The sequence below is a fragment of the Trichechus manatus genome, unplaced genomic scaffold, assembly GCF_000243295.1.
Source record: "Trichechus manatus latirostris isolate Lorelei unplaced genomic scaffold, TriManLat1.0 scaffold00111, whole genome shotgun sequence".
Taxonomy (NCBI): Eukaryota; Metazoa; Chordata; class Mammalia; order Sirenia; family Trichechidae; genus Trichechus; species Trichechus manatus.
In genome coordinates this window covers 5289727-5315365 of record NW_004444047.1, presented here as the reverse complement: position 1 = coordinate 5315365, position 25639 = coordinate 5289727, and the positions used below count along the sequence as shown (strand labels likewise).

At 42.1% G+C, this 25639-nt stretch overlaps 1 protein-coding gene across 1 annotated transcript in view; it reads right to left on the bottom strand.

The window, feature by feature from the left end:
- POLN (DNA polymerase nu) overlaps window positions 1–25639 on the bottom strand; it is a 204286-nt gene that overhangs the window by 104662 nt on the left and 73985 nt on the right. The window contains exons 6-11 of the mRNA XM_023737981.1: window positions 20665–20822; window positions 16916–16984; window positions 15515–15575; window positions 14417–14481; window positions 3366–3449; window positions 2945–3040 (exon numbers count right to left, since the gene is read on the bottom strand). Coding sequence (XP_023593749.1) covers window positions 2945–3040; window positions 3366–3449; window positions 14417–14481; window positions 15515–15575; window positions 16916–16984; window positions 20665–20822 — 533 coding nt within the window. The remainder of the gene's footprint in view (window positions 1–2944; window positions 3041–3365; window positions 3450–14416; window positions 14482–15514; window positions 15576–16915; window positions 16985–20664; window positions 20823–25639) is intronic.

Here is a 25639-nt window from a genome sequence, read left to right as displayed (position 1 = left end):
TGCACCCGGTAACACTGGAAGGCGACAAAGTAAACTTGTAACACTGAGAAGGGAAACAGGAGGATGGAGGGAAGCAGAGAGAAGAGTCTTAATTTTGAATTTTGAGTCATAGGCATGTTATTTTTTGGATAAAAACTAATAGTTTTTAAATGCACAGAATAAATAGTATGACTTGTTCAGTTAAAATAAGACAGTAAAGTTAATACGATTTATGTTGACTATGTCTTTGTGAAAAACAATTTAGGTCAAATTGTCTTAATTCTGTTACAAGAAAACACATCAAAAACAGATGAGAGTTTTATTCTCTTCTGACATTATCGGTTGCCTGGAATAGCTAAAGGAGCAGCAAACAAAAGGGCAACACTGCCAGCTGGTGCCAGGACAGAAAATGAAGCGTGCTTATGGCAGTAACAAGCCCACATTCGCCCCAGCTCCAGTGCAGACTTTCAAAGGCGTCTCCTATTGCTGGCACTTTCAGGCGTACTGCCTGCATCTGCCGAGCAGCCGACCTTTTCAGAGAACTAACTAGTGCAATCTGGGGGCAGAGGGAGAGAAGGTGTTGACATCCAAGCTGGTTTCTCGAGCAAGATGGGGCTCTGTTCCCAGGAGCCCTCTGTAGCCCAGAGTCCTGTGAGCAACCATAGACATTTATGCCAGCACCTGTATGTGCAGTGCGGGCCACTCCAGCTCTGAGGAGGCAGTGAGAAGTCCAACGAGGGCTTTGATCCAAGCAGCCTCCATTCTACTGGAGTAACTTTAGGTAATTATAAGTTCTGTACAGAAAATAAATCCGGGTGATGAAGCAGGTGGCAATAGAGGGCCTTACTGTAGTCTGGTTGGCCACAGAAAGCCCTTCTGGAAACAATATTTAAGCTGACATGCAGAAGCCAGTGCGGAAGCGGCCGGAAGAGTCTTCCAGACCAAGGAAGTCATTTGTGCAAAGTTTTGCAGCGGCAGCAAGTGTGCTCCGTCCAAGGAGAGAAGGCCATGTGCTGGCTGTGGGTGTAAGGAAGAGCAGGGATGGGAGGCCGGACAAGGCGCAGGGCCAGGCCCACCGCCTGGCTGGACGTGCTCGAGAGCTTGGGTTTTATTCTAGGTGCAACGGGAAGCCACAGGAGCTTTAGTCGGTAATAACACGATTTTATTAATGTTTTTAAAACGATCACTCTGCCTGCATATGAAGAATGACTAGCAGGGGTAAGACTAGAAGCTGGAAGACCAGTTAGGTTTTCTGACGATGCAGAGACATAGGCAAACTCAAGACATACTTTGTAGGTACAGATTACAAGACTGCTGTGGGGTAAGGTTAAGAGAAAATCGAGGACGGTTCGTAGGCTTTTGGATGGAATCATTAATTATGACAGCCAATAAAGAACCAAACCCGTTGCTGTTGACTCGATTCCGACTCACAGCGACCCTGTAGGACAGAGCAGAACTGCCCCAGAGGGTTTCCCCGGCTGTAATCTTTACAGTAGCAGACTGCCACATCTTCCTCCCGTGGAGCTGCTGGTGGGCTTGAACTGCCAATCTTTCGGTTAGCAGCCAAGCCCTTAACCCACTGCACCACCAGGGCTCCTCATTAGCCATTAAAAACAAAAAACCAAACCCGCTGCTGTTGAGCTGATTCCGACTCATAGCCACCCTACAAGACAGAGTAGAACTGCCCCACAGGGTGTCCAAGGCTGTCACCTTTACAGAAGCAGACTGCCACATCTTTCTCCTGTGGAGCAACTGGTAGGTTTGAACTGCCAACCTTAAGGTTTGCAGCCAAGTGCTTAACCACGAGGCCACCAAGGCTCCTGATAATCAACAGTTCTTGCTTTCTGAGGGCTTATGTGTCAGGTATGTCCCAAGTAGTGTTTACACACACACACACACCCCCACACACACACTCACCCACACTCACTAAATCCTCATAAGATGCCTGTAAGGGAAGTACTATCATTGTCCTTCTTTCATAGATCAGAAAACTGAGGCAGTGAGCAGTCAAGGACCTGGCCATCCCCTTGCAGCGGGCGTGGCTGACTGCGGCCTGCACTCTGTGCTGCCTCCCAAGGACCTGGGAGGGTGATGGGCGGCTCACTGAGATGAGGAGGCCTTGAAGAACAGGCTCCGGAAGGGGCGGTTTCGAGTCCCCTTCAATGGAACCATCAGTCCACAGGACTCCTTTGTTCACTCTGTAAATGTCGAGCGAGAGCTGGCAGAGCGCCATGTGTTAGGGAAGGTCAGTGGACGGGGCTCCGTGAGGACCACGTACTCGAAGCCCATTGTAAAAGGGCTGAGGTGGAGCAGAAAAGTATGGCATTTGGAGAGACGATAATGACAGAGAAGGAGTCCAGAAGAAAACTTTCATTTTCCTGCAAAGTCAAAAGCTCGTGGGGCACCGAAAGCACACACTTAGAGCTGTGATCTCTGGCTTGTGCCCCGGTAACATCAGTCCACTTACTGATCACCACACTGTGTTTTCTCAGTGACATTACCCACCAGCTTCTGAATATTATTCATACTCTGCCATCCTAATAGGGTAGAATTTCACCACTCCCTGTCTTTTTAAAAACTGATTCCTCTCAAGAAAAGAGAAGCTAAATTTTCTAAAATAAATTTGGAGAAAGGTGTGGACTGACACCCTTTCCCTTCTCTGGTCACCTGCTGAGGCATGAAACAGAGAGGGGGTGACTGGATGAGCAAGAAGTTGGTTTGCAGAGCCAAATCCCACCAAATTATCCTTCGCAGGAAATCAAGCCAACCAAATGCTTCTGGAGAGCTCCTCTGTCTGCCTGGCCCTCCTTGGGTCACAGCAGCCTAGGGCCTTAGGAGGAAATGACCAACCCAAACCTCTATGGCGGTGGCGGCTCCTGCAGGACCAGAGGGCCTGAGACCAGGTCACACGTGTTGTAGGCATGCTATCATTTCAAGACGAAAAAGAACACTGTTCAAACCTTACCACGGCCTCGGAGGTGGACGGGTGTTTCTGCAGTGCAGTTGTGGGAAGCGTCTTGTTTTGACACAGCAGGTGCAGCTTTAATTTGCCAAATAGAATCTTCAGTGAAAGCAATGGGCACAAGATGAGAGATTCCAGATTTGGGAGAAACCAAACATTATGATCACAGAGTAAAAGCCACCAGCCAAAGACATACCTGACTAGACATTACAAAATGCTTAAATTCTGATTTAGTCTTTTTCTTGGATTTAAAAGCTTTGAAGGAATGAATCTCAGTGTGCTCATTCCTTGTGAGAGAACATGAACTACTTGCAGACTTTTCAGATAATCAACATAAAATTATACTTATAAAATTAGAATACAATCTCCCTCTAATCCCCAAATAAGAAATACATTTTATGAAAGAGCCAAAATTTAGCTTTACCTCCCGGAGCTGATGATTACTTGTTATAAGAAACTGTTCTCCTGCAACAAAATGAGCTTCTTGTTCCAATTCCTTGAGACGAGACTGTGAATGCCATAAACCCAATCTCATCAATTAAACAATATCAAAATGGTTTAATTTGTTCATCAAAGAATTCCTAACATAACAAAAGCTCTTAACAGAATGAAAATAATCTACAATTTACCAAAACGGACATTCAAAATTAAAAATACAAAACGGTAGAACACTTAGGCTCATGGAATCACCCTCCCCAAAACCTAAGGAAACAATGTGAAAGATGTAAAAATAGTAAATAATACAGCAAGAGGAAGGAAAAGAATGAATTCTCCAGCAATAGCACAACTAGAAAAAGGAACCCAATATCACACCACAAACTTCAAAACTTGCAAAGACTGTCCCAAGGCAGAAGAGTTAGGACCAAACTGACTGGTGACCACAGGGATAACGAGGTGGCACCTTCCCACCCTCACAGAGAGAGCAGGTCACCAGGGGAAATAAGTGGATAAAGTTTGGAAAAACCACACAAACCCAATTTGGGACACAGCCTGGATCAAGGGGTGGGAAGGAGTGGATGGTGCAGATGACAAACCCAAACATACCCTTGAGTGTTCCTAATTCACCTGACAAATACAGTGCTGAGCAGAACGAACGGTAAGGCCTGCTGAGCTGACCTCCCATTCCATTTTGGTTGGGAGAAAGAAGAATAACAGCAGGACTTTAAAAAGATGATAACAAAAGAAAAGAGGCCGAAGAGATGACATCAACCAAGTCTGTAGCGAAACGTCATCTCTGTTCTACTCTTCAGTAGATGAGAACAGCCTTAGACTGAAATTCTGAAAGAGGTTTAACAAACAGCGTTCTGAGAAATTAGCAGAGGGACAAGTATATTAAAAAACGGGTTGTTCTTGTTAGTTGCTGTCGAATCAATTCCAACTCATTGTGACCCTATGTGTGCAGTCAAACTGCTCCATATGGTTTTCAAGGCTGTGATATTTTGGAAGCAGATCGCCAGAAGGCACCTCTGGGTGGGTTCGAACTCTCAACCTTTCACTAGCTTAACCGTTTGCTCTACCCGGGGACTCCTTACAGAAAGATAATACTAGACAAAAAAAAAAAAAGAACGCAGAAACTATCGCTTCAATTAAAGTACACCAAAACTCCATGGTCAAAGAAACAAGCAATAAAAAGAAAAACAAGGAACAAAGCATTAAAAAGACAGTGAATCCCTTCAGAAATAAGTCATGCCTTAGGAAACTAAATATTTCAGTACCAAATTGTTTGAACTCAAAGAACCTAAGAGAGAAATCGGCTTCCAGTGAAAATCACACAGTAAGTTCAACTTTAATGTGTAAACACAGAGCGGTAATGGATGAAGTATAAACAGATAACGAAAAGACACAGACAGGCTCAAAAAAATAAAATAAAATAAACATCTCTGAGGAGCAGAAACGGAAGAGAAGTACAAAGCAGGGAGCAGAGCTGAGGCCAATGCCCACCTGGGCATCAGGTACAGTAGCCAGGAGACCAGCTGGAGGTGGGTCCTGCTGGGAAGGAGAGACTTAACATGCTCTATTCAGGGAGGAAGCAGAGCCAGGTTGTATCAGTAACCTATTGTATAACAAACACTCCAAACAAGCAGCATTTCCTTTGCTGACCCATGGGTCAGCAGTGTCGGTGGGGCTCGGCCGGCTGCTCCTGTAGCCCCAGACATGAGGGCTTAGCTATAGAGGAGGACCTCCTTTGATGCCTCACTCATGTCTGGGGTTGGTTCTGGCTGTCTCCGGACCAAGTGTCCTCAGCTAGCAGGCCTGGGCTTCTTAACATGGTGGCAGTGATGGAAGAGGGCAGGTCACAACCTTGTTGTTGTTAGGTGCCATAGCGAACGTACGCACAACAGAATGAAACACTGCCTGGTCCTTCACCATCCTCACAATCATTGCTATGCTGGAGCCTATTGTTGCAGCCACTGTATCAATCCATCTCATTGATGGTCTTCCTTTTTTTCTCTGACCCTCTCCTTTACCAAGCATGATGTCCTTCTCCAGGGACTGATCCCTCCTGATAATATGTCCAAAGTATGTGAGACGTAGTCTCGCCATCTTTGCTCTTAAGGGGCATTCTGGTTGTACTTCTTCCAAGACAGATTTGTTTGTTCTTTTGGCAGTCCATGGGATATTCAATATTCTTCGCCAGCACCACAATTCAAAGGCACAGTTCTTCTTGGGTCTTCTTTATTCATCATCCAGCTTTCACATGCATATGAGGCAAAAACACCATGGCTTGGGTCAGGCACACCTTAGTCTTCAAGGTGATATCTTTGCTTCTTAACACTTTAAAGAGGTCTTTTGCAGCAGAATTGCCCAATGCAATGCGTAGTCTGATATCTTGACTGCTGCTTCTATGCGTGTTGATTGTGGATCCAAGTAAAACGAAATCCTTGACAACTTCAATCTTTTCTCTGTTTATCATGATGTTGCTTATTGGTCCAGTTGTAAGGATTTTTGTTTTCTTTATGTTGAGGTGAAATCCATACTGAAGGCTGTAGTCTTTGACCTTCATCAGTAAGTGCTTCAAGTCCTCTTCACTTTCAGCAAGTAAGGTTGTGTTATCCGCCTAACGCAGGTTGTTAATGAGTCTTCCTCCAACTGATGCCCTGTTCTTCTTCATAAGTCCAGCTTCTCAGATTATTTGCTTAGCATACAGATTGAATAAGTACGGTGAAATGATACAATGGTGATGCACACCTTTCCTGACTTTAAACCATGCAGTATCACCTTGTTCTGTTCGAACCGCTGCCTCTTGATCCATGTACAGGTTCCTCATGAGCACAATTAAGTGTTCTGAATTCCCATTCTTCAGAATGTTACCTGTAATTTGTTATGATCCACACAATCGAATGCCTTTGCACAATCAATAAAGGACAGGTAAACATCTTTCTGGTATTCTCTGCTTTCAGCCAGGATCTATCTGACTTCAGCAATGATATCCCGCGTTGCACGTCCTCTTCTGAATTCGGCTTGAATTTCTGGCAGTTCCCTCTCAATATACTGCTGCAGCTATCTTCTCCATAATTTTACTTGCGTGTGATATTAACGATATTGTGCAATAACTTCCACATTCAGTTGGATCACCTTTTTGGGAATAGGCATAAATATGGATCTCTTCCAGTTGGTTGGCCAGGTAGCTGTCTTCCAAATTTCTTCACATAGACGAGTGAGCACTTCCAGTGCTGCACTGGTTTGTTGAAACATCTCAATTGATATTTCGTCAGTTCCTGGAGCCTTGTTTTTCGCCAATGTCTTCAGTGCAGCTTGGACTTCTTCCTTCAGTACCATCGGTTCTTGATCATATACTACCTCCTGAAATGGTTGAACGTTAACCAATTCTGTTTGGTATAGTGACTGCGTATTCCTTTCATCTTCTTTTGATGCTTCCTGCGTTGTTTAATATTTTCCCTGTAGAATCCTTCAATATTGCAACTCGAGGATGAATTTTTTTTCACTCTTCTCAGCTTGAGAAATGTCGAGCATGTTCTTTCCTTTTGCTTTTCTATCTCTAGGTCTTTGCACATGTCATTATAATACTTTACTTTGTCTTCCTAGCCATCCTTTGAAATCTGTTCAGCTCTTTTACTTCATCACTTCTTCCTTTCAATTTAGCTACTTGACATTCAAGAGCAAGTTTCAGAGTCTCTTCTGACATCTAGTTTAATCTTCTCTTTCTTTCTTGTCTTTTTAATGATCTCTTGCTTTCTTCATGTCTGATGTCTTTGATGTCATTCCACAACTTGTCTGGTCTTTGGTCATTAGCATTCAATGCGTCAAATCTATTCTTGTGATGGTCTCTAAATTCAGGTGGGATATACTCAAGGTTGTATTATGGCTCTTGTGGACTTGTTCTAATTCTCTTCAGCTTCAATTTAAACTTGCATGTGAGCAATTGATGGTCTGTTCCGCAGTCAGCCCCTGGCTTTGTTCTGACTGATGATATTGAGCTTTTCCATTGTCTCTTTCCATGGATGTAGTCAATTCGATTCTTGTGTATTCCATCTGGCGAGGTCCACATGTATAGTCACAGTTTATGTTGGTGAAAAAATGTATTTGCAAAGAAGAAGTTGTTAGTCTTGCAAAATTCTATCATGCGCTCTCTGGCATTGTTTCTATCACCAAGGCCATATTTTCCAACTACTGACCCTCCTTCTTTTGTTCCAACTTTCACATTCCAATCACAGTAATTATCAATGCATTCTGATTGCATGTTTGATCAATTTCAGACTTTAGAAGTTGGTAAAAATCTTCAGTTTCTCCATCTTTGGCCTTAGTGGTTGGTGCATAAATTTGAATAATAGTCATATTAACTGGTCTTCCTTGTAGGCGTATGGATATTATCCTATCACTGACAGTGCTGTACTTCAGGACAAATCTTGAAATGTTCTTTCGATGATGAATGCAATGCCATTCCTCTTCAAGTTGTCATTCCCAGCATAGTAGACCATATAATTGTCTGATTCAGAACGGCCGATACCAGTCCATTTCAGCTCACTAACGCCTAGGGTATCGAAGTTTATGTGTTTCATTTTTGATGACTTTCAATTTTCCTAGATTCACACTTCATACATTCCACTTTCCGATTATTAATGGAAATTTGCAGCTGTTTCTTCTCATTTTGAGTTGTGCCACATTAGCAAATGAAGATCCAGACAGGTTGACTCCATCCATGTCATTAAGGTTGACTCTACTTTGAGGAGGCAGCTCTTACCCAGTTGTATTTTGAGTGCCTTCCAACCTGAGGGGCCCATCTTCCGGCACTATATCAGACAATGTTCCACTGCTATTCACAAGGTTTTCACTGGCTAATTCTTTTCAGAAGTAGACCACCAGGTCCTTCTTCCTAGTCTGTCACAGTTTGGAAGCTCAACTGAAGTCCCAATGAGTAAGTGCTTTGCAAGCCTCTGCTTGCATCCCATTGCTGATATCCGGTTGTGGAAGCAAGTCACATGGCAGAGACCAGAGAGAATGTGGGAAGGGAGTAGACAGGGCATGGATACAAGGTCATGTGGCTGATCCACTGGGGGCCACCACTGTAACAACTGACAAGTCTGCCCTCTGCTCCAAAGGATTCATGTCCCTGTGACATGCAAAGTGCACTCAACTATCCCCAAGGCTCCAATCACAGCATCGGGTCTGGGTGCAACTGTGGCTTCTTTAGGTCCAGAGACAACCTGTGAACTGAACAGACCAGCTTTCTGCCCCCCACACGCCCAACAGACAATGGCAAGATTTCTTCGGGTTAAAAGAAAATGAACTCAGATGCAGCATGAAATTTCAGGAGGGAATGAAAAGTACCAGAAAGGGTCAATATAGCACAAATATAAAAAACATTGGCTGTTTTAACTAGCAATAATATTTTTGTTTTGAGGCGTTTATAGTACATATACATACAAGTAAAACATAGCACAAAGAGTAGAGGGAGGAATAAATGAAGTTATCCTGTTGTAAAATTCTTGAGGTGTTTGGGAAGAGGTAAAAGTGTTAACTCTAAGTGTACTGTAAGAAGTCAAGAACAAATCCTGTAATCTCTAGGGTAAAGGAGCCACTAAAAGAATAATACAAAATGTTTTAACTAACAAGATCATAGTAAATAAACTGAAATAATAAAAATTCTCAAGTGAACAAAAAGAGGGCAAAAAAATAAAACAAATGGAGGAACAAAGAACAGATGAGGAAATGGAAAACCAGGGCTTCCAATTGGTTTGTTCCAGTTTAAACCCCTGCTGAGAAATTGCATTTCCACCCTAGACAGACTGAATCAGAATCTAGAATTTTAACAAGATCCTCAGGTGATTCTTATAAATAAATTTTGAGACCCACTGCTCTACTAGTGGTTCTCAGAACTGGTCCCTAATCAGCAGCATTAGCATAGCCTGGGAGCTTGTTAGAAATGCACATTCTCAGCAGGGTTCGAACCAGAACCACCCCATTGAAAGCCCTTCGGAAGATAAATTAGCAATTACATTAAATGCAATTGAATTAAACACACTCCATTAAAAAAAAAATCACACTGCATTAAAAAAAAAAACACAACTCTGTGCTGTTTACAAGAAACACACTTTAAACAAAGGGATAATGATAGGTTTTGACAGATTAAAAGAAATACATCATGAAAACATGTAAACATTAACCAAAAGAAAAATGGAATAGCCATATTAATATCAGAGAAAGTAGACTTAAAGATAGAAGTTTTACTGAAAATAAAGACGAATATTTCACGATAAGTCAATTACACGAGAAGACGTTGTAATTCTAAATTTGTGTGTACCTAATGACCTAACTGATCTAATCAGAAAACTATACCCAACAACTGAAGAATATACAGTATATTTCTTCCAAGTGTATATAGAACATTTTCTGAAATAAAACTTATTTTGGACCAAAAAGCAAGTCTCAGTAAATTTCAAAGGACTCAAATCATACAGACTATGCTTCTTGTCCATAGGGGATAAAAGTATACATCAGTTATAGAGAGATAATGTGAAATTCCCAAACATGAAAATTAAGCAACATACTTCTAAATAATGTATTACTCAAATAAGACATCATAAAATATTTTGAGCTGAATGATAATGAAAATATGACTTACTGAAACATTTGGGATGCTACAGGGCTGAGAGGGAGACTTAATCTGTGGATTGCTACAGTACTTTGAGAGAAATTATAACTTTAAATGTTGTTAGGTGCCGTGGGAGTTGATTTCAACTTATAGCAACACCACGTGACTCAGTAGAACTGCCTACCACATAAGGTTTTCTAGGCTATGATCTTTAAGGAAGCAGATCGCCAGGTTTTTTTTCCCATGGAGCTGCCTGGCAGATTTGAACCGCCAACCTCTAGGTTAGCAGCCAAGTGCTTAACCATATACTAAAAAGAATCAAGATTAAAAATCAGTGATCTACGTATTAATTCTTCTTTTGAAATGTCCTTCTTCCACGGCTTTCTCAGTCCTCGTTACCACTATCCCTGCCTTTCACTTGGCTAAGGCTGAACTAAGGAAGAAATCTATAGCACTAAATACTTACACTGGAAGTAGGAAAAGTTTCAAATCAATAATCTATGCTCCCATCTCAAGAAACTAAAAAAAGAAGAGCAAAATAAATCCAAAACCAGATGATGAAATAATAAAGGGCAGAAAACAATGAAATTGAAAACTGAAATACAATAAGATCAATGAAGCAAAAAACCGATTCTTTGAAAAGATCAACAAAATTGATAAACCTCTAGCAAGACTGACAAAGATAAAAGGAGAGAAGATACAAATCACCAATATCAGGAATAAATAAAGGAGATATCTGTACAGATCCAGCAACCATTAAAAAGATAGCAAAGAAATGCTATGAACAACTCTATACACGTATGTTCAACCACTTGGATGAAATGAACCAATTCCTTGAAAAGTACATACTACCAAAACTCACTCAATATGAAATAGATAATTTGAATAGTTCTACAACTATTAAAGAAATTAAATCCATAATTAAAAACCTTCCAAAAAAGAAACATTTAGGCAAAGAATTCTCTTCACTGGAGAATTCTTCCAAATGTTTAAAGAAGAATTAACAGAAATTCTACACTATCTCTTTCAGAAAGAATGAAAGAGTAGGGAATACTTCCTAACTACAGACCAATATCTCTCATGAACTTAGACAAAAAAATCCTCAACAAACAAGTTGAATTCCCGTTCCCGTTGCCGTTGCTGCCAAGTCGATTCCAACTCACAGCGACCCTCTAGGACAGAGTAGAACTGCCACGTAGGGTTTCCAAGGAGCACCTGGTGGATTTGAATTGCTGAGCTTTTGGTTAGCAGCCGTAGCTCTTAACCACTATGCAACCAAGGCTCCAAACTGAATACAGCAATATTTAAAAAGAATTAATCATCACAACCTAGCAGAGTTTATTCCAGGAATGCAAGGCTGGTTTAACTTTTCAAAATCTATTCATGTAATTCACCACATTAACAGAATGAAGGAGAAAAATCATTTCAACAGAAACAGAAAGTCTACTTAATAAAATTCAACACCGGTATAAAATAAAATAAAAAATTCTCAGCAAAGTAGGAATTGAACAGAACTTCCTTAACGTGATAAAGTATATCTACTATCACCATACATGTACTTGGAGCCCTGGTGGTACAGTGGTTAAGAGCTTAGCTGCTAACCAAAAGGTCAGCAGTTCAAATCCACCAGCCATTCCTTGGAAACCCTCTGGCACAGTTCTGTTCTGTCCTGTAGGGTTGCTATGAGTTGGAATCAACTGGACAGCAGTGGGTTTGTTTTTTTTTAATACTGTCATCATACTAATGGTTAAACACTAAAGGCTTTGCCCCCGAAGTCAGGAAGAAGACGTTCACCACCTCTATTCAATAAAGTACTAGAAGTCCTAAATAGGGAAGAAAAGCACTAAAAGATATGAAAAGTGGAAAGGAAGGAGTAAAACTGTTTTTACTCACAGATGACATGAGTATATACGTAGAAAAATCCCTAAGAATCTACAAATTTGAAGTGAAATCAGTAGTAAGTAAATTTAGTAAGATTGTTGGCTACAAGGTAGTAGGCTGATTTTAAAACATACCCACAAGTTGTTTGACACTCTTCCGCTGAAAAGGTGGCATCTGATTCTCTTTCTCTCAAGGAGGATTTGTCTTATTTACTCACTTGTAGTGAAAAGAATGTGGCAGGACTGATGGTGCATGGCTTCTGAGGCTGGGTCATTAAAGGTGATACCACTGCCACCTAGCTCTTTCTCTTTGGGGCCCTGGTCCTTGGAACCTAGCCACCATGCTGTGAGGAAGCTTAGGCCACGTGGAGAGGCCACAGTCTCACTGAGGTCCCAGCTGACAGCCAGCATCAACCACCTAACCCGTGGGAAAGTGAGCCTTCAGATAATTCAGCCCTCAACCTTTGAGTTACCCACACTCATCAGTGGAGCAGAGATGAGCTATCTGCACAAAGTCCTACCAAATGGTAGATCCATAAACAAAATAAATCTTGTCATTAAATCACTAAGTTTTGAAGTGGTCAGAAAGACTGCAGTGGAGAACAGGATCATAAGGTCAATACAAAAAAAAGTCATTTATACTTTTATCTACTAGCAACAAACAATTGGAAAACTAAAATTTAAAATATTATTCACAATAGTAATATTAAATAACTTCAAAAACCTAGAAATAAATCTAAAGAAAGATGTGCGACCCCTCTCCCCCTACCTGTGTCTTAGGGAAAAACAAAAACTTTCAGTGCGGTCAGTGAGACACAGGCGTAACATGCTGACCACGCTATCTAACTCTAATCTGGATGTCTAGTCTCACAGCTGTGTTTTTGAGAAAAACATGTTTTTCCTCAATGGTCAAAACCAGGATGTGAAACCATATGCCCCAAGGGGCCTTGACCATATGACTATCTGCACCCCTCAAAACACTTGTACTCAGGAAGAGTGCTGTCTGGGTGCTGTTGCCAACAAGGTATTCTTGCAAGATAAACAAGGAAAATCCATGTAAGCATCTTGTGATCACTATCTAAGCAGCCAGTGAAACTATCTGTAATCTCTAACTATAGCCATTAATAATTGGTAACCAGTTGGTGTTTTGGAGATGTGCCCTCTGAACCAATAAGGTACCCCCCACCAAGATCCTGCCTCCCACTTTCCTAATTGGAGATGCACCAATCAAGAATAACCTGTGGCTGACGCCTGCTGTAGCAGTATAATTATCCCTGATTCAGATCCCCTTTGCAGACACCACTGTCTCATTTCAATGAGCTGTGTTGTTCCCAGTTGGAACTGAAATCTTTGCTTACAATAAACCTCTGTGACTTCATCTTGAACAGACTCGGTTTTCTGTACTGCGGCGGCAGCCATTATGTCCATTGCCACCGAGTTAATTCTGACTCCTAGCGACCCTACAGGACAGAGTAGAACTGCCCCATAGGGTTTCCAAGGCTGTGATCCTTATGGAAGCAGACTGCCACGTCTTTCTCCAGAGGAGCGGCTGGTGTGTTCGAACTGCTGACCTTTCTGCTAGCAGCCGAGTGCTTAACCACTGCTCCACCAGGGCTCTCCCCATAGACTGGGCCAAACAGTCAATATTTCAGGCATTGCAATTCTGTGGGGAAAACAACGATGTTTTAATAAATGGTGCTGAAATAACTGGATATCTACATGAAAAAAAGCTTTACTACTTCAAACCATATACAAAAATCAATCTGAAATAGATGATAAGCCTAAAGTGAAAAGTAAAACAATACAGTTTGTAGAAGAAAACATAGAATACCTTCACGACCAAGGGGCAGGCAAAGCTATCTTAGCACAAAGATTAAACATTTCTAAAACATTTGGTTCGTTGGACTTCACTGACATTAAGAACTTCTGTTCATCAGAAGACACCACTAGGAGAATAAAAAGGCAAGACCCAGAGAGGGAGAAGGTATACGTGACAGGCTTTTATCCAGCATATCCATAGATTTCCTATAAATCAGTAAAAGAAAGACAAAACCCTCAGTATAAAAATGGGTAAAAGACTTGAACAGACCCTTTACAAGAGAGAAACTCTCAATAGCCAGTAATGATATGAAAAGCTATCCAACCTCATCAGTAACAAAAACCAAAAACCGAACAAAAACAAAACCAAAATGAGATACCATCATGTTCTCACCAAATGGCTACAATGTAAAAGTCCGATACACCTAGTGTAGGTGAGGCTGTGCGACAACAGGACCTCTCCTGGGCACTTCTGGTAGGTGTGCATATTGGCACGGTGACTATGGAAGCAACCTGGTATTATGTGACAAAGTTGAGCAATGCCATGCCCTGTGCCCTCGCAGCTCCACCCTGTGTTAATACTCTCGAGAAATGTGTGTCCACGTGCACAGGACACATGCTCAAGGATGTAGCATTATTTGTAATGACAGCAGGTGGGAAACAAGCCAAGAAAGCTATGCAGGAGAAAGCTATAAATCAAAATAGTCTGAAATAAGAATTTACCCCAAGCAGAGCTGAAGTCCTCCTCATTTCTTCCTTGTTAATTTGAATGCTGTTGCTTTCCATCACTGTGATTCAAAAATCAAACACAATATTTGCATTACATTAACAAATCATTTCTTAGTAAAGACTAAAGTGCCAGAACTAAACCTCACTGCCTCAGTGAAGACAATAATCATAGCAACTGCTGCTTGCCTAGCACCTACTATGTGCCAGCCTCTGCAAAGGGCCTATGATTAGTCCCATCTCACAGGGAGAACACAGGACCTCAGGAAAGGAACTCACTCAAGCTGCAGAGTACCGACAGAGCGAGAATTCAAGCCCTTGCTCTGGCCAGGGGGTAGGTGGGGGCGGGCAGGGACACACATACTGAACGGAGAGTCTCCCCACACACCAGCACAGAGGCAGAGGCGCTGGGCAAAGCTCTGCTACCCCATGTTCACAGCAAGACCTGGGGCAGGACAGGGATGCTGCAGAGGCAAAGACAGAATTGAGCCCTACAATATTCCTCTTGGGAAGTTTCCAAGACTATCACCCTAGGGAGGGGAGAGTTAAAAGTACAAACATTAGGGATGCGAGATGACTACCTACATATAAAGCATCTGGAGAGGCCTCCTCTCCCGGCCCTGCTGCTTCTCAAGAGTCTGTGAGTTTAGATGGCGTTTGCCTCTCCGCCAGAACAGCCAGCACAACCTTACAGTACAGAAGGGCCCCTGCACGATTGCGGTGTCAGAAACTTCTAGTCCTCTAGTCCCCGAGAGCAGAGGCAGTCCAACCCCTCATGTGACCGGAAGGGAAAAGAAAGCTTGCTACTCCCTAAATACAGTAAAAGCTGTGGAAGCCGGAACCCGTGTAAGGCAGAAACCTGTCAGGGAAGGAAAACTCAAATATTTTCCACTAAAATGGGCGATAGAAAAGTGGTAAGACTGCACCCTGTCAAAAGCGGAAGATCTGAGAGAGCCAGAAGAAAAAAAACAAGGCTGTCCCGGCAAGTTCCAGCTCTCACAGGTTTCACTGTAATTTAAGGGAGAAAAAACTGTTCTCAAACAATTTAAAGAATTCTCTAGAAAAAACTACACTTCATCTTTATAGTTACCTTACCTGCCAAAATTGGTATCAGAGGAAGCTCCAAAGTACAAAATAGTTGCCATAAACCATAACCCTGTTTCAGAGAAGGTAATAATATCAATGTTACTTACTTCTATCTGCATTTTGCTGAAAAGCCTACTTAATTCCTCTGGGCAAAAATTAAGGAAATTCCCGTAGTAGACACGGTTGGTTTCCTGCCCAACATCCACTCCTCCCCCCTCCTCTTTCCTAACAAAACTCCAATTTCCTTCAAGTGTCTTTTTTTTGTTACAACTCTAGAGATATCGGTAGGGCAAGCCCCATCCCCGTTTGTCTTTACTCTTTCTCATTTTTAAGGCAGATTTAGGTATTCGTGGACTTCTAGTCTCCCATTTTAATTTCTGAAGGGGTTTACTGAATTTCCCAAAAATTCAACTAGAATTTTCATTGGTTTTGCTTTGACTTTATAGATAATTTGTGGAGAACTGAATCTTTATATTAGTTCATCTCATCTAAGAGAGTGAAAACTGATGTGCTCTTTACCAGCATCTTCATCTTTTCTCTCTCCTGCTGCGGCTGCGAGTCCGTGGCCTCTGCCTGCACTGTCTGCTTTCAGCTGAGCTTTGAGCGTTTGGAGCATTCTGCCTGCCCCTCCACATCCTTTCTCTGCCCACACAGTGCCTGCTGGTGGGGTGTGCATGACCCTCCAGACCACCTCACCTGGACTCTGTTGCTCTCCAGTGGCCTTTGCCCAGTTGGAGGCACTAGAAGGAGGGACTGGAAGGCGGAGGGGAGAGAAGGTGGGTTTTCTGTTTCCCTGCACCTCCACATTCCTAGCCAGCAGCCACAGTTCTGGTGTTTGATTCCTAACTCCCTCTGCCCCTCTGTCATGGCTGCCACTCTCCCAGGCTTCTGGTAACAGCTCTCCCTTCAAGCCCAGGTGGGTAAAAAGTGTCTGGCTCTGCCAGTCCCTGGATGCTTCTCCATCCTTTCTGGTTCCCTAAGTGTGCCCGTGCCTCTACAAACAGCCCCTTCAGTCAACTCCTCTTGACTGTTCTTTTGCAAGACCATCTGCTTCCCCATGAGATTCTGACTGAGCTGAGCTATGTCTCTTTTACTATTAACTAAAACAAGCACTCACCTTTCATCTTCATGGTGGCATTAGAGATATCCCAGCTGAAGCAAAGGTGTCATTTGGGAAAGCGCTATATTTACATGTTACAATTGTTTTCAGTCTATGGAAAGCTTTATCATTCTGGACTACCCTTTATGAGTGAAGTGTGGGTTCATTTGGCCTTAGAACACAGTGCTTTATTTTCCTTCACATTCAAAGACACTGGAGGTATTGCTGCCTGCGAGTATGAACGTGAATGAAAAGAAAACATATACAGAGTAAGCAAGAGTTTCTGTTAACCAAAAAGAATAATAACTTGCCTTCAGTTTAGAACACAGTTCCATCATAAGTCTGTAGAGTATCCTCAGGTTCACACACACATTCTGATTCTTTAAAAGATCAAAAGTTTTAAAAGTTAGGCAGGCTTGGCCACAGTGCTCGTCACAATCTATGAAGTGTACACTCACCAACATGCTTACTAGCTAACTGTGACCAGTCCTCGCAGGGAGCTATTCTCCATCTGATGGCATCAACACCAAGGGCCTGAAGTCAGCTAGTTCCAGAGCTAGGGAGGGTACTTCTTAAGGTGGAAGGGTGTTCTATCAGTAGCCTGACGTTTTTTCCCCAACCCAATTATTTTTTCCTCATTTTACACACTAAGAAACAGAACCACAGGAGGTTAAATGTCCCAGGTCCAATGATTACACAGTGGTAGACACAGGAGGGTGGAGCTCTGGTGGCTAAGTGGTTAAACTGCTTGGCTGCTAACCGAAAAGCAGGCAGTTCGAACCCACCAGCTGCCCCTGGGGAGAAAGATGTGGCAGTCTGCTTCTGTAATGATTTACAGCCTTGGAAATCCTATGGGGCAGTTCTACTCTGTCCTACAGGGTCTCTATGAGTCAAAATCGACTCAAAGGCAGTGGGGTTGGTTTAGTTTTTTTAGACATAGGAGGACGAGGACCTGGTTCCACCACCTGCAACTCATACACAACCAGTCAAGGAGTCAGGAGGCCTACTCCCTCAAGTCCACATTCAGCCATTCCATCCTTACCCTAGAACGGACAAACACAGGGGTCCTGGGTGATCAACAAAGAGGTGTTCAACCGATGAAAAGAATAGACGGGATGAGACGCAGCCCCTCAACACTTCGTCTCCTATCTCCCACCCCTATGACACAGAGCTCCAGGACTACCTGTGGACCACCTCACTCTGTCCAATGACCCCCAAATTCTAGGCCAGTCCGTCTCCGTTTCTCTGCTAAAGGCCTCAGATTAGAACTCCCCCACCACACAAACAATGAGCCAAGAGCTGTCTGCACATATCCTGGCATTTGTTTTTCAGTATTTTCCTGGTCTTCAATCTCTGTGAACAACTAGTCAGGAAGATACCTAGTTGAGGGGGCAATGACAGAAGCTGTAAAAGCTCATTTCCCCAGCCTTCCTCACAGCTGGTGGCATGGCACACATTTCTGGCCAATAAGATATAAGCAGAACTTCATGCTAGGCTGCCCCTTTTCAGCCTGGACTGTGGATGTGGGGCCTCACGGAGAAGCTTCCAGCAGTGTACAAGGTGACAGCGTGCTGAGGGTCCCCAACAGCACTGCAGAGCACCTGCTCAGGTGCACTGGACTTCTTTCGGGGGGAGGATACAGCCTCTGGTCGCTGATTTTTTTGTTTCTTGTAGCCATTCCCATCCCTAACTTATCACATGAAATTGGACTTTAAAGTCAGAAATCCAGCATGTGAATCATCACTTTCAGTTGAGTTTGGCCAAGGTTAACCTTTCTGGGTCTCAATTTTCTCATCTGTAAACTGGGACTGATAATACTGAGGTGGACAACTCCTTCTTTTGGTAATAATATGTTAACTTTTATTTGGGGAACTTGCCCTTCTGACAGCATGGGATCTGGGTAGGACTTCTAGTCAAGACGCCCTGTCCTCCCCTGCTATGGTGGCCAATTGGATGTGTGTCATGGATTGAATTTTGTCCCCCAAAAATATCTGTCAGCTTGGCTGGGTCATGATTTGCAGTACTGTATGACTGTGTAATCTGATGTGATTTCCTTATGTGTTGAAACTCTTATCACTATGATGAAGTTATATGTGATCTCCTTATGTGTTGTAAATTCTGTCACTGTCATGAGGTTATACTGATGAGGTTTACAAGATTAGATAGTGTCTTAATCCAATCTCTTTTGAGATATAAAAGAGAGAAGCGAGCAGAGACACATGGGAACCTCATACTACCAAGAAAGCAGTGCTGGGAGCAGAGCACGTCCTTTGGACCTGAGGTTCCTGTGCTGAGATGCTCCCAGACCAAGGCAAGACTGATACATCACAAGGACCTTTCTCCAGAGCTGACAGAGAGAGAAAGCCTTCTCCTGGAGCTGATGCCCTGAATTTGGACTTGTAGCCTACTGGACTGTGAGAGAATAAACTTCTCTTTGTAAAGCCATCCACTTGTGGTATTTGTTATAGCAGCACTAGATGACTAAGACAATGTGTCTACTTGACTAGGCCACAGTCCCAAGTTACTCAATCAAACACCAATCCAGATGTTGTGGAGGTGTTTTGTAGATGTGATTAACAACTACAATCAGATGGCTTTATGTCAGGGTTTCAAACTGGTTTGTTCTGGTTTGAACCCCTGCCGAAAATTTGCATTTCTAACAAGTTCCCTGCTGAGAATTTACACTTCCACCCGAGATATACTGCATCAGAATCTACATTTTTAATAAGATCCCCAAGTGATTCTTGTGTATAACTTCTGGGAACTTGTTATAAATGCAAATTAACAGCAGGGAACTTGTTAGAAATGCAAATTCTCAGCAGGGGTTTGAATCAGAACAAACCAGTTCGAAGCCCTGCTTTATGTAAAGGAGACTGTCCCTGAGAATCTGAGTAGACTTTATACAATCAGCTGAAGGCCTTCAAAGCAGAACTGAGGAGCATCAGCTGCTGCCTGGGAGTTTCCAAGCTGCTGGCCTGCCCTACGAACTCAAACATGCAAAGCCAGCCCCCACAGTTGAGTGAGCTAGTTCTTTGCAATCCATCCATTCTACTGGTCCTGTTTCTCTGGTGGGACCCTGACTGGACCACCAGCAAATGCAGTGGGCATGTGACATAAGTGAGGGAAATGAGACACTTGCTAAATGCTGAAAATGGGAATCTTTGACAAAAATGACACACAGATAAAAATGTCATGGCTCAATGTTGGCACCATGCCTCTCAGCTCCTGCTTCTTGAGTCCCCAGCACTGTCTGTTTTTCCCAAGGCCTGGTTCTGCTTTCCTCTGATTCTGTGAGCTACCCTATAGCCTTCTGCTCAATTTGTAATTAAGGCAGAGTAAGTTTCTGTGGTTTACAACCCAAAGCCCCTAACTGATACAAACACTGACCTCACAGGGCGTTGTGAGAACGAGGGGCTGACACACAGAGTGGCCACCTCCCACCCACACAGCCCCTCCTCTGTGCTCCCGCAGCACTCTGCATGTTTCTCTAGCACTGCTTTCAATGCACAGCTGTTAATTCACAACTCTGAATCCTGAAACGAGTGGGCCTGATTGCAGCCCATGCTGTTCCTACAGGAATGTCTCTCCCGCCACAGCCTGCGTGGCCAGGTCAAATCCCCCTTGCTCGGGCTCCAGGCACGGTTCTAGGAGCTGTGAGCACCCTTCTCCAGATTACAGTTCCTAACAAGTAAGTGTATCAACAACAGTAGGGGAACACTTAGACACATCCAGGGCAGCTCCCACCAACACTCGGGATTTCTAAATGAGTAGCACTCTGCTCATGCAGCAGGTGATTCTCTGACACCAAAGACTGTTTAGAAGAATCATGCTGGCAGCTAGATTTCCCAGGAATATGTTTGACAAAGGAACAGGAAAAACTCATCTCACTCAATACCCTCCACCAAAGGGGCCAGCATAAAGAGGTATTTGTTCTGAGGAAATGAAAAGGAACGGTAGCTGTGTTCTTTTTATGTTTAGACTATCTACGAAGGAGAAAAAGTTCCTAAGAAAAATCAGGGTTGTATTAAGGTTGATAAAACTTCACCTTCAAACAACTCACCACAATATTTCTTGACGAATTTCCATATGTGCTGTTTACTTTAACTGTGATGGATTTTTCAAAATATTTTGCCACTAAATCTTCAAAAGAAGGCTCAGTGTCACTGGGCTCTATAAGCCATGCAGCAATTCTGGGATCTAACCCTACAAAATCAGCAACTGGAGAGAAACAAATTATTTAATAACTCTAAGAAAAATGAACAACTGTAATTTTTTCCCACTTTTACAAAGTTGTTAATGTTAAAATGAATAATAATAGTATTACCAGCCCCTCAAACTAGCAAAGTACCAAAGTGATGCTACATCATTCTCCAAGAATTTAAAACTTTTGATAAGAGTGACCTTTGTGAATCCAGTCATGCATGATCCATCTCAACATGGAGACACATTAGAGAAGCAAATCCAAATAGCCAGAAGAAGGGCTGGGGGATGCCAAACTAACTTGGAATTTGGATCACCCAAGAATATGTTAAAAGACTAGAACTAATAAATGAGTCCAGCAAGGTTGCAGGGTACAAGATTAAGATACAAAAATCAACTGTATTTCTATACAGTTAGTAGCAATGAACAATGGGAAAATGAAATTAAGAAAACAATTCCATTTATAATAGCATCAAAAAGAAAAAATACTTAGCAATACATTTAACAAAAAAGCAAAACTTATACTCTAAAAACTACAAAACATTGCTGAAAGAAATTAAGGAAGCTCACATAAATGGAAAGGCAGTCCGTATTCATCAACTGGAAGACTTAGCATTGTTAAGAGAGCAATACTTCCCACACTGATCTACAGATTCCACACAATCTGTATCAGAATCCCAGCTGACTTCATTGTACAAACTGATGAACTGATCCTAAAATTCATACAGAATTGAAAGGGACCCAGAATACCAAAACAATTCTGAAAAAGAAGAATAAAGTAGGAGGACTCACACTTCCTGTTTTCAAAACTTACTAAAAGCAATGGTTATCAAAACTGTGGTACTGGCATAAGAACAGACACATAGCTCAACGTATAGATTTGAAAGTCCAGAAATAAACCCAAACATCCGTGGTCAAATGATTTTCAACAATGGCACTGTCATGGGTTGAATTATGTCCCCCAAAAAATGTGTCTATCAATTTGGCTGGGCCCTGATTCCCAGTATTGTGTGGTTGTCCTCCATTTTGTGACTGTAATTTTATGTTAAAGAGGATTAGGGTGGGATTGTAACACCATCCTTAGCTGGGTCACATCCCTGATCCAATGTAAAGGGAGTTTCCCTAGGGTGTAGCTTGTACTGCCTTTTATCTTACAAGAGATAAAAGGAAAGCGAAGCAAGCAGAGAATTGGGGACCTCATACCACCAAGAAAGCAGTGCCAGGAGCAGAGCGCGTCCTTTGGACCTGAGGTTCCTGCGAAGAGAAGCTCTAGTCCAGGGGAAGATTGATGATAAGGAGGACCTTCCTCCAGATCCAACAGAGAAAGCCTTCCTCTGGAGCTGACGCCCTGAATTTGGACTTGTAGCCTACTAGACTGTGAAAAACTAAATTTCTCTTTGTTAAAGCCATCCACTTGTGGTATTTCTGTTAGAGCAACAGTAGATGACTAAGACATGCGCCAAGACCATTACATGGGGAAAGAACAGTCTTTTCAACAAATGATGCTGGAAAAGCTGGCTCTTCACATGCAAAAGAATGACGGTGGACCCCTACTGTCATTGTTAGGTGCCTCAAGTCTGTTCTGCCTCATAGCGATCCTACGTACAACAGAATAAAACACTGCCCGGTCCTGCACCATCCTCACAATCACTGTTATGCTTAAGCCCACTGTTGCAGCCACTGTGTCAGTCCATCTCGTTGAAGGTCTTCCTCCTTTTTGCTAATCCTCTACTTTACCAAGCATGATGTCCTTCTCCAGGGACTGATCTCTACCGATAACATGTCCAAAGTATGTGAGACATAGTATCGCGATCCTTGCTTCTAAGGAGCATTCTGGTTGTACTTCTTCTAAGACAGATTTGTTCGTTCTTTTGGCAGTCCATGGTATATTCAATATTCTTCGCCAACACCACAATTCACAGGCATCAATTCTTCTTCGGTCTTCCTTATTAATTGTCCAGCTTTCACATGCATATGAGGCAACTGAAAACACCATAGCTTGGGTCAGGTGCACCCTAGTCTTCAAGGTGATGTCTTTGCTTTTTAACACTTTAAAGAGGTCCTTTGCAGCAGATTTGCCCAGTGCAATGCTTTGTTTGATTTCTTAACTGCTGCTTTCATGGGTGTTGACTGTGAATCTAAGTAAAATGAAATCCTTGACAACTTCAATCTTTTTTCTGTTTATCATGATGTTGCTTACTGGTTCAGTTGTGAGGATTTTTGTTTTCTTTATATTGAGGCATAATCCATACTGAGAGCTGTGGTCTTTGATCTTCATCAGTAAGTGCTTCAAGTCCTCTTCACTTTCAGCAAGCAAGGTTGTGTTATCTGCCTAATGTAGGTTGTTAACGAGTCTTCCTCCAATCCTGATGGCCCATTTTTCTTCATATAGTACAGCTTCCCAGATAATTTGCTCAGCATACAGACTAAATAAGTACGGTGAAAGGATACAGCCCTGATGCACACCTTTCCTGACTTTAAACCATGCAGTATACCCTTGTTCTGTTTAAACGACTGCCTCCTGATCTATGTACAGGTTCCTCATGAGCATAATTAAGTGTTCTGGAATTTCTTGAAAATGTTATCCATAATTTTTTATGATCCACACAGTCGAACGCTTTTGCATAGTCAAAAAAACACAGGTAAACATCTTTCTGGTATTTTCTGCTTTCAGCTGGGATCCATCTGACATCAGCAATGATATCCCTTGTTCCATATCCTCTTCTGAATCCACCTTGAATTTCCAGCAGTTCCCCTGTCGATATACTGCTGCAGCCACTTTTGAATGATCTTCAGCAAAATTTTACTTTGTGTGATATTAATGATATTGTTAGATAATTTCCACATTTGGTTGTATCACCTTTCTTCAGAATGGACATAAATATGGATCTCTTCCAGTGGGTTGGCCAGGTAGCTGTCTTCCAAATTTCTTGGCATAGACAAGTGAGCACTTCCAGTGCTGTATCCATTTCTCGAAACATCTCAATTGGTATTCCATCAACTTCTGGAGCCTTGTTTTTCGCCAATGACTTCAGCGCAGCTTGAACCTCTTCCTTCAGTGCCATCGTTTTCTGATCATATGCTACCTCCTGAAATGGCTGAGTGTCAACCAATTCTTTTTGGTATAGTGACTCTATGTATTCCTTCCATCTTCTTCTGATGCTTCCTGCGTCATTTAATATTTTCCCTATAGAATCCTTCGTTATTACAACTTCAGGCTTGAATTTTTTTCTTCAGTTCTTTCAGCTTGAGAAATGCTGAGCATGTTCTTCTGTTTTGGTTTTCTATCTCTAGGTCTTTGCACATGTCATTATAATACTTTACTTTGTCTTCTTTAGCCGCTCTTTGAAATCTTCTGTTCAGCTCTTTGACGTGATCATTTCTTCCTTTTGCTTTAGCTACTTGACATTCAACAGCAAGTTTCAGAGTCTCTTCTGACTTCCATTTAGGTCTTTTCTTTCTTTCCTGTCTTTTTAACGATCTCTTGCTTTCTTCACGTACGATGTCCTTCCACAACTCATCTGGTCTTCGGTCATTAGTGTTCAACATGTCAAATCTATTCTTGAGATGGTCTCTAAATTCAGATGGGATATACTCAAGGTTGTATTATGGCTCTCGTGGACTTGTTCTAATTCTCTTCAGCTTCAATTTAAACTTGCATATGAGCAATTGATGGTGTTCCACAGTCGGCCCTTGGGCTTGTTCTGACTGATGGTATTGAGCTTTTCCATTGTCTCTTTCCACAGATGTAGTCGATTTGATTCCTGTGTATTCCATCCGGTGAGGACCACATAGTCGCCGTTTATGTTGGTGAAAAAAGGTATTTGCAATGAAGAAGTCATTGGTCTTGCAGAATTCTATCATGCTATCTCTGGCATCATTTCTAACACCAAGGCCATATTTTCCAAATACTGATTCTTCTTCTTTGTTTCCAACTTTTGCATTCCAATCACCAGTAATTATCAATGCATCCTGACTGCACGTTTGATCAATTTCAGACTGGATAAGTTAGTAAAAATCTTCAATTTCTTCATTTTTGGCCTTAGTGGTTGGTGCGTAAATTTGAATAATAGTCGTATTAACTGGTCTTTCTTGTAGAAATATGGATATTATCCTATCACTGACGGCGCTGTACCTCAGGATTGATCTTGAGGTGTTCTTTTTGACAATGAATACAATGTCTTCACACTATAAATAAAAATTAACTCAAAATGGACCAAGGCCTAAATATAAGAGCAAAAACTATAAAACTCTCAGAAGAAAATATTGAGGTAAATCTTCATGACCTTAGATTTGGGAAAGGATTCTTAGATATAACACCAAATGCACAAACAACAAAAGAAAAAATAGATCAATTGGATTTCATCAAAATTAAAAACTTCTGTGTTTCAAAGAACACCATCAAGAAAGTAAAAAGAAGTGGGGTGCAGAACTCAAATTCATGTAAAAAGACCAGACTTAATGGTCTGACTGAGACTAGAGGAACCCCAGAAGACATAGACCCTGGGCTCTCTGTTAACCCAGAACTAAAACCATTCCTGAAGCCAACTCTTCAGGAAAAGATAAGACTGGATTATGAAATATAAAATAACACTAATGAAGAATGTGCTTCTTAGTTCAAGTAGATACACGAGACTAAATGGGCAGCTCCTGTCTGGAGGTGAGACGAAAAGGCAGAAAGGGATAGGAGCTGGTTGAATGGACCCAGGAAATCCAGGGTGAAAAGGGGAGTGTGCTGTCACATTATAGGGATAGCAACTAGGGTCACATAACAATATGTGTATAAATTTTTGTATGAGAAACTAACTTGAGCTGTAAATTTTCACCTAAAGCAC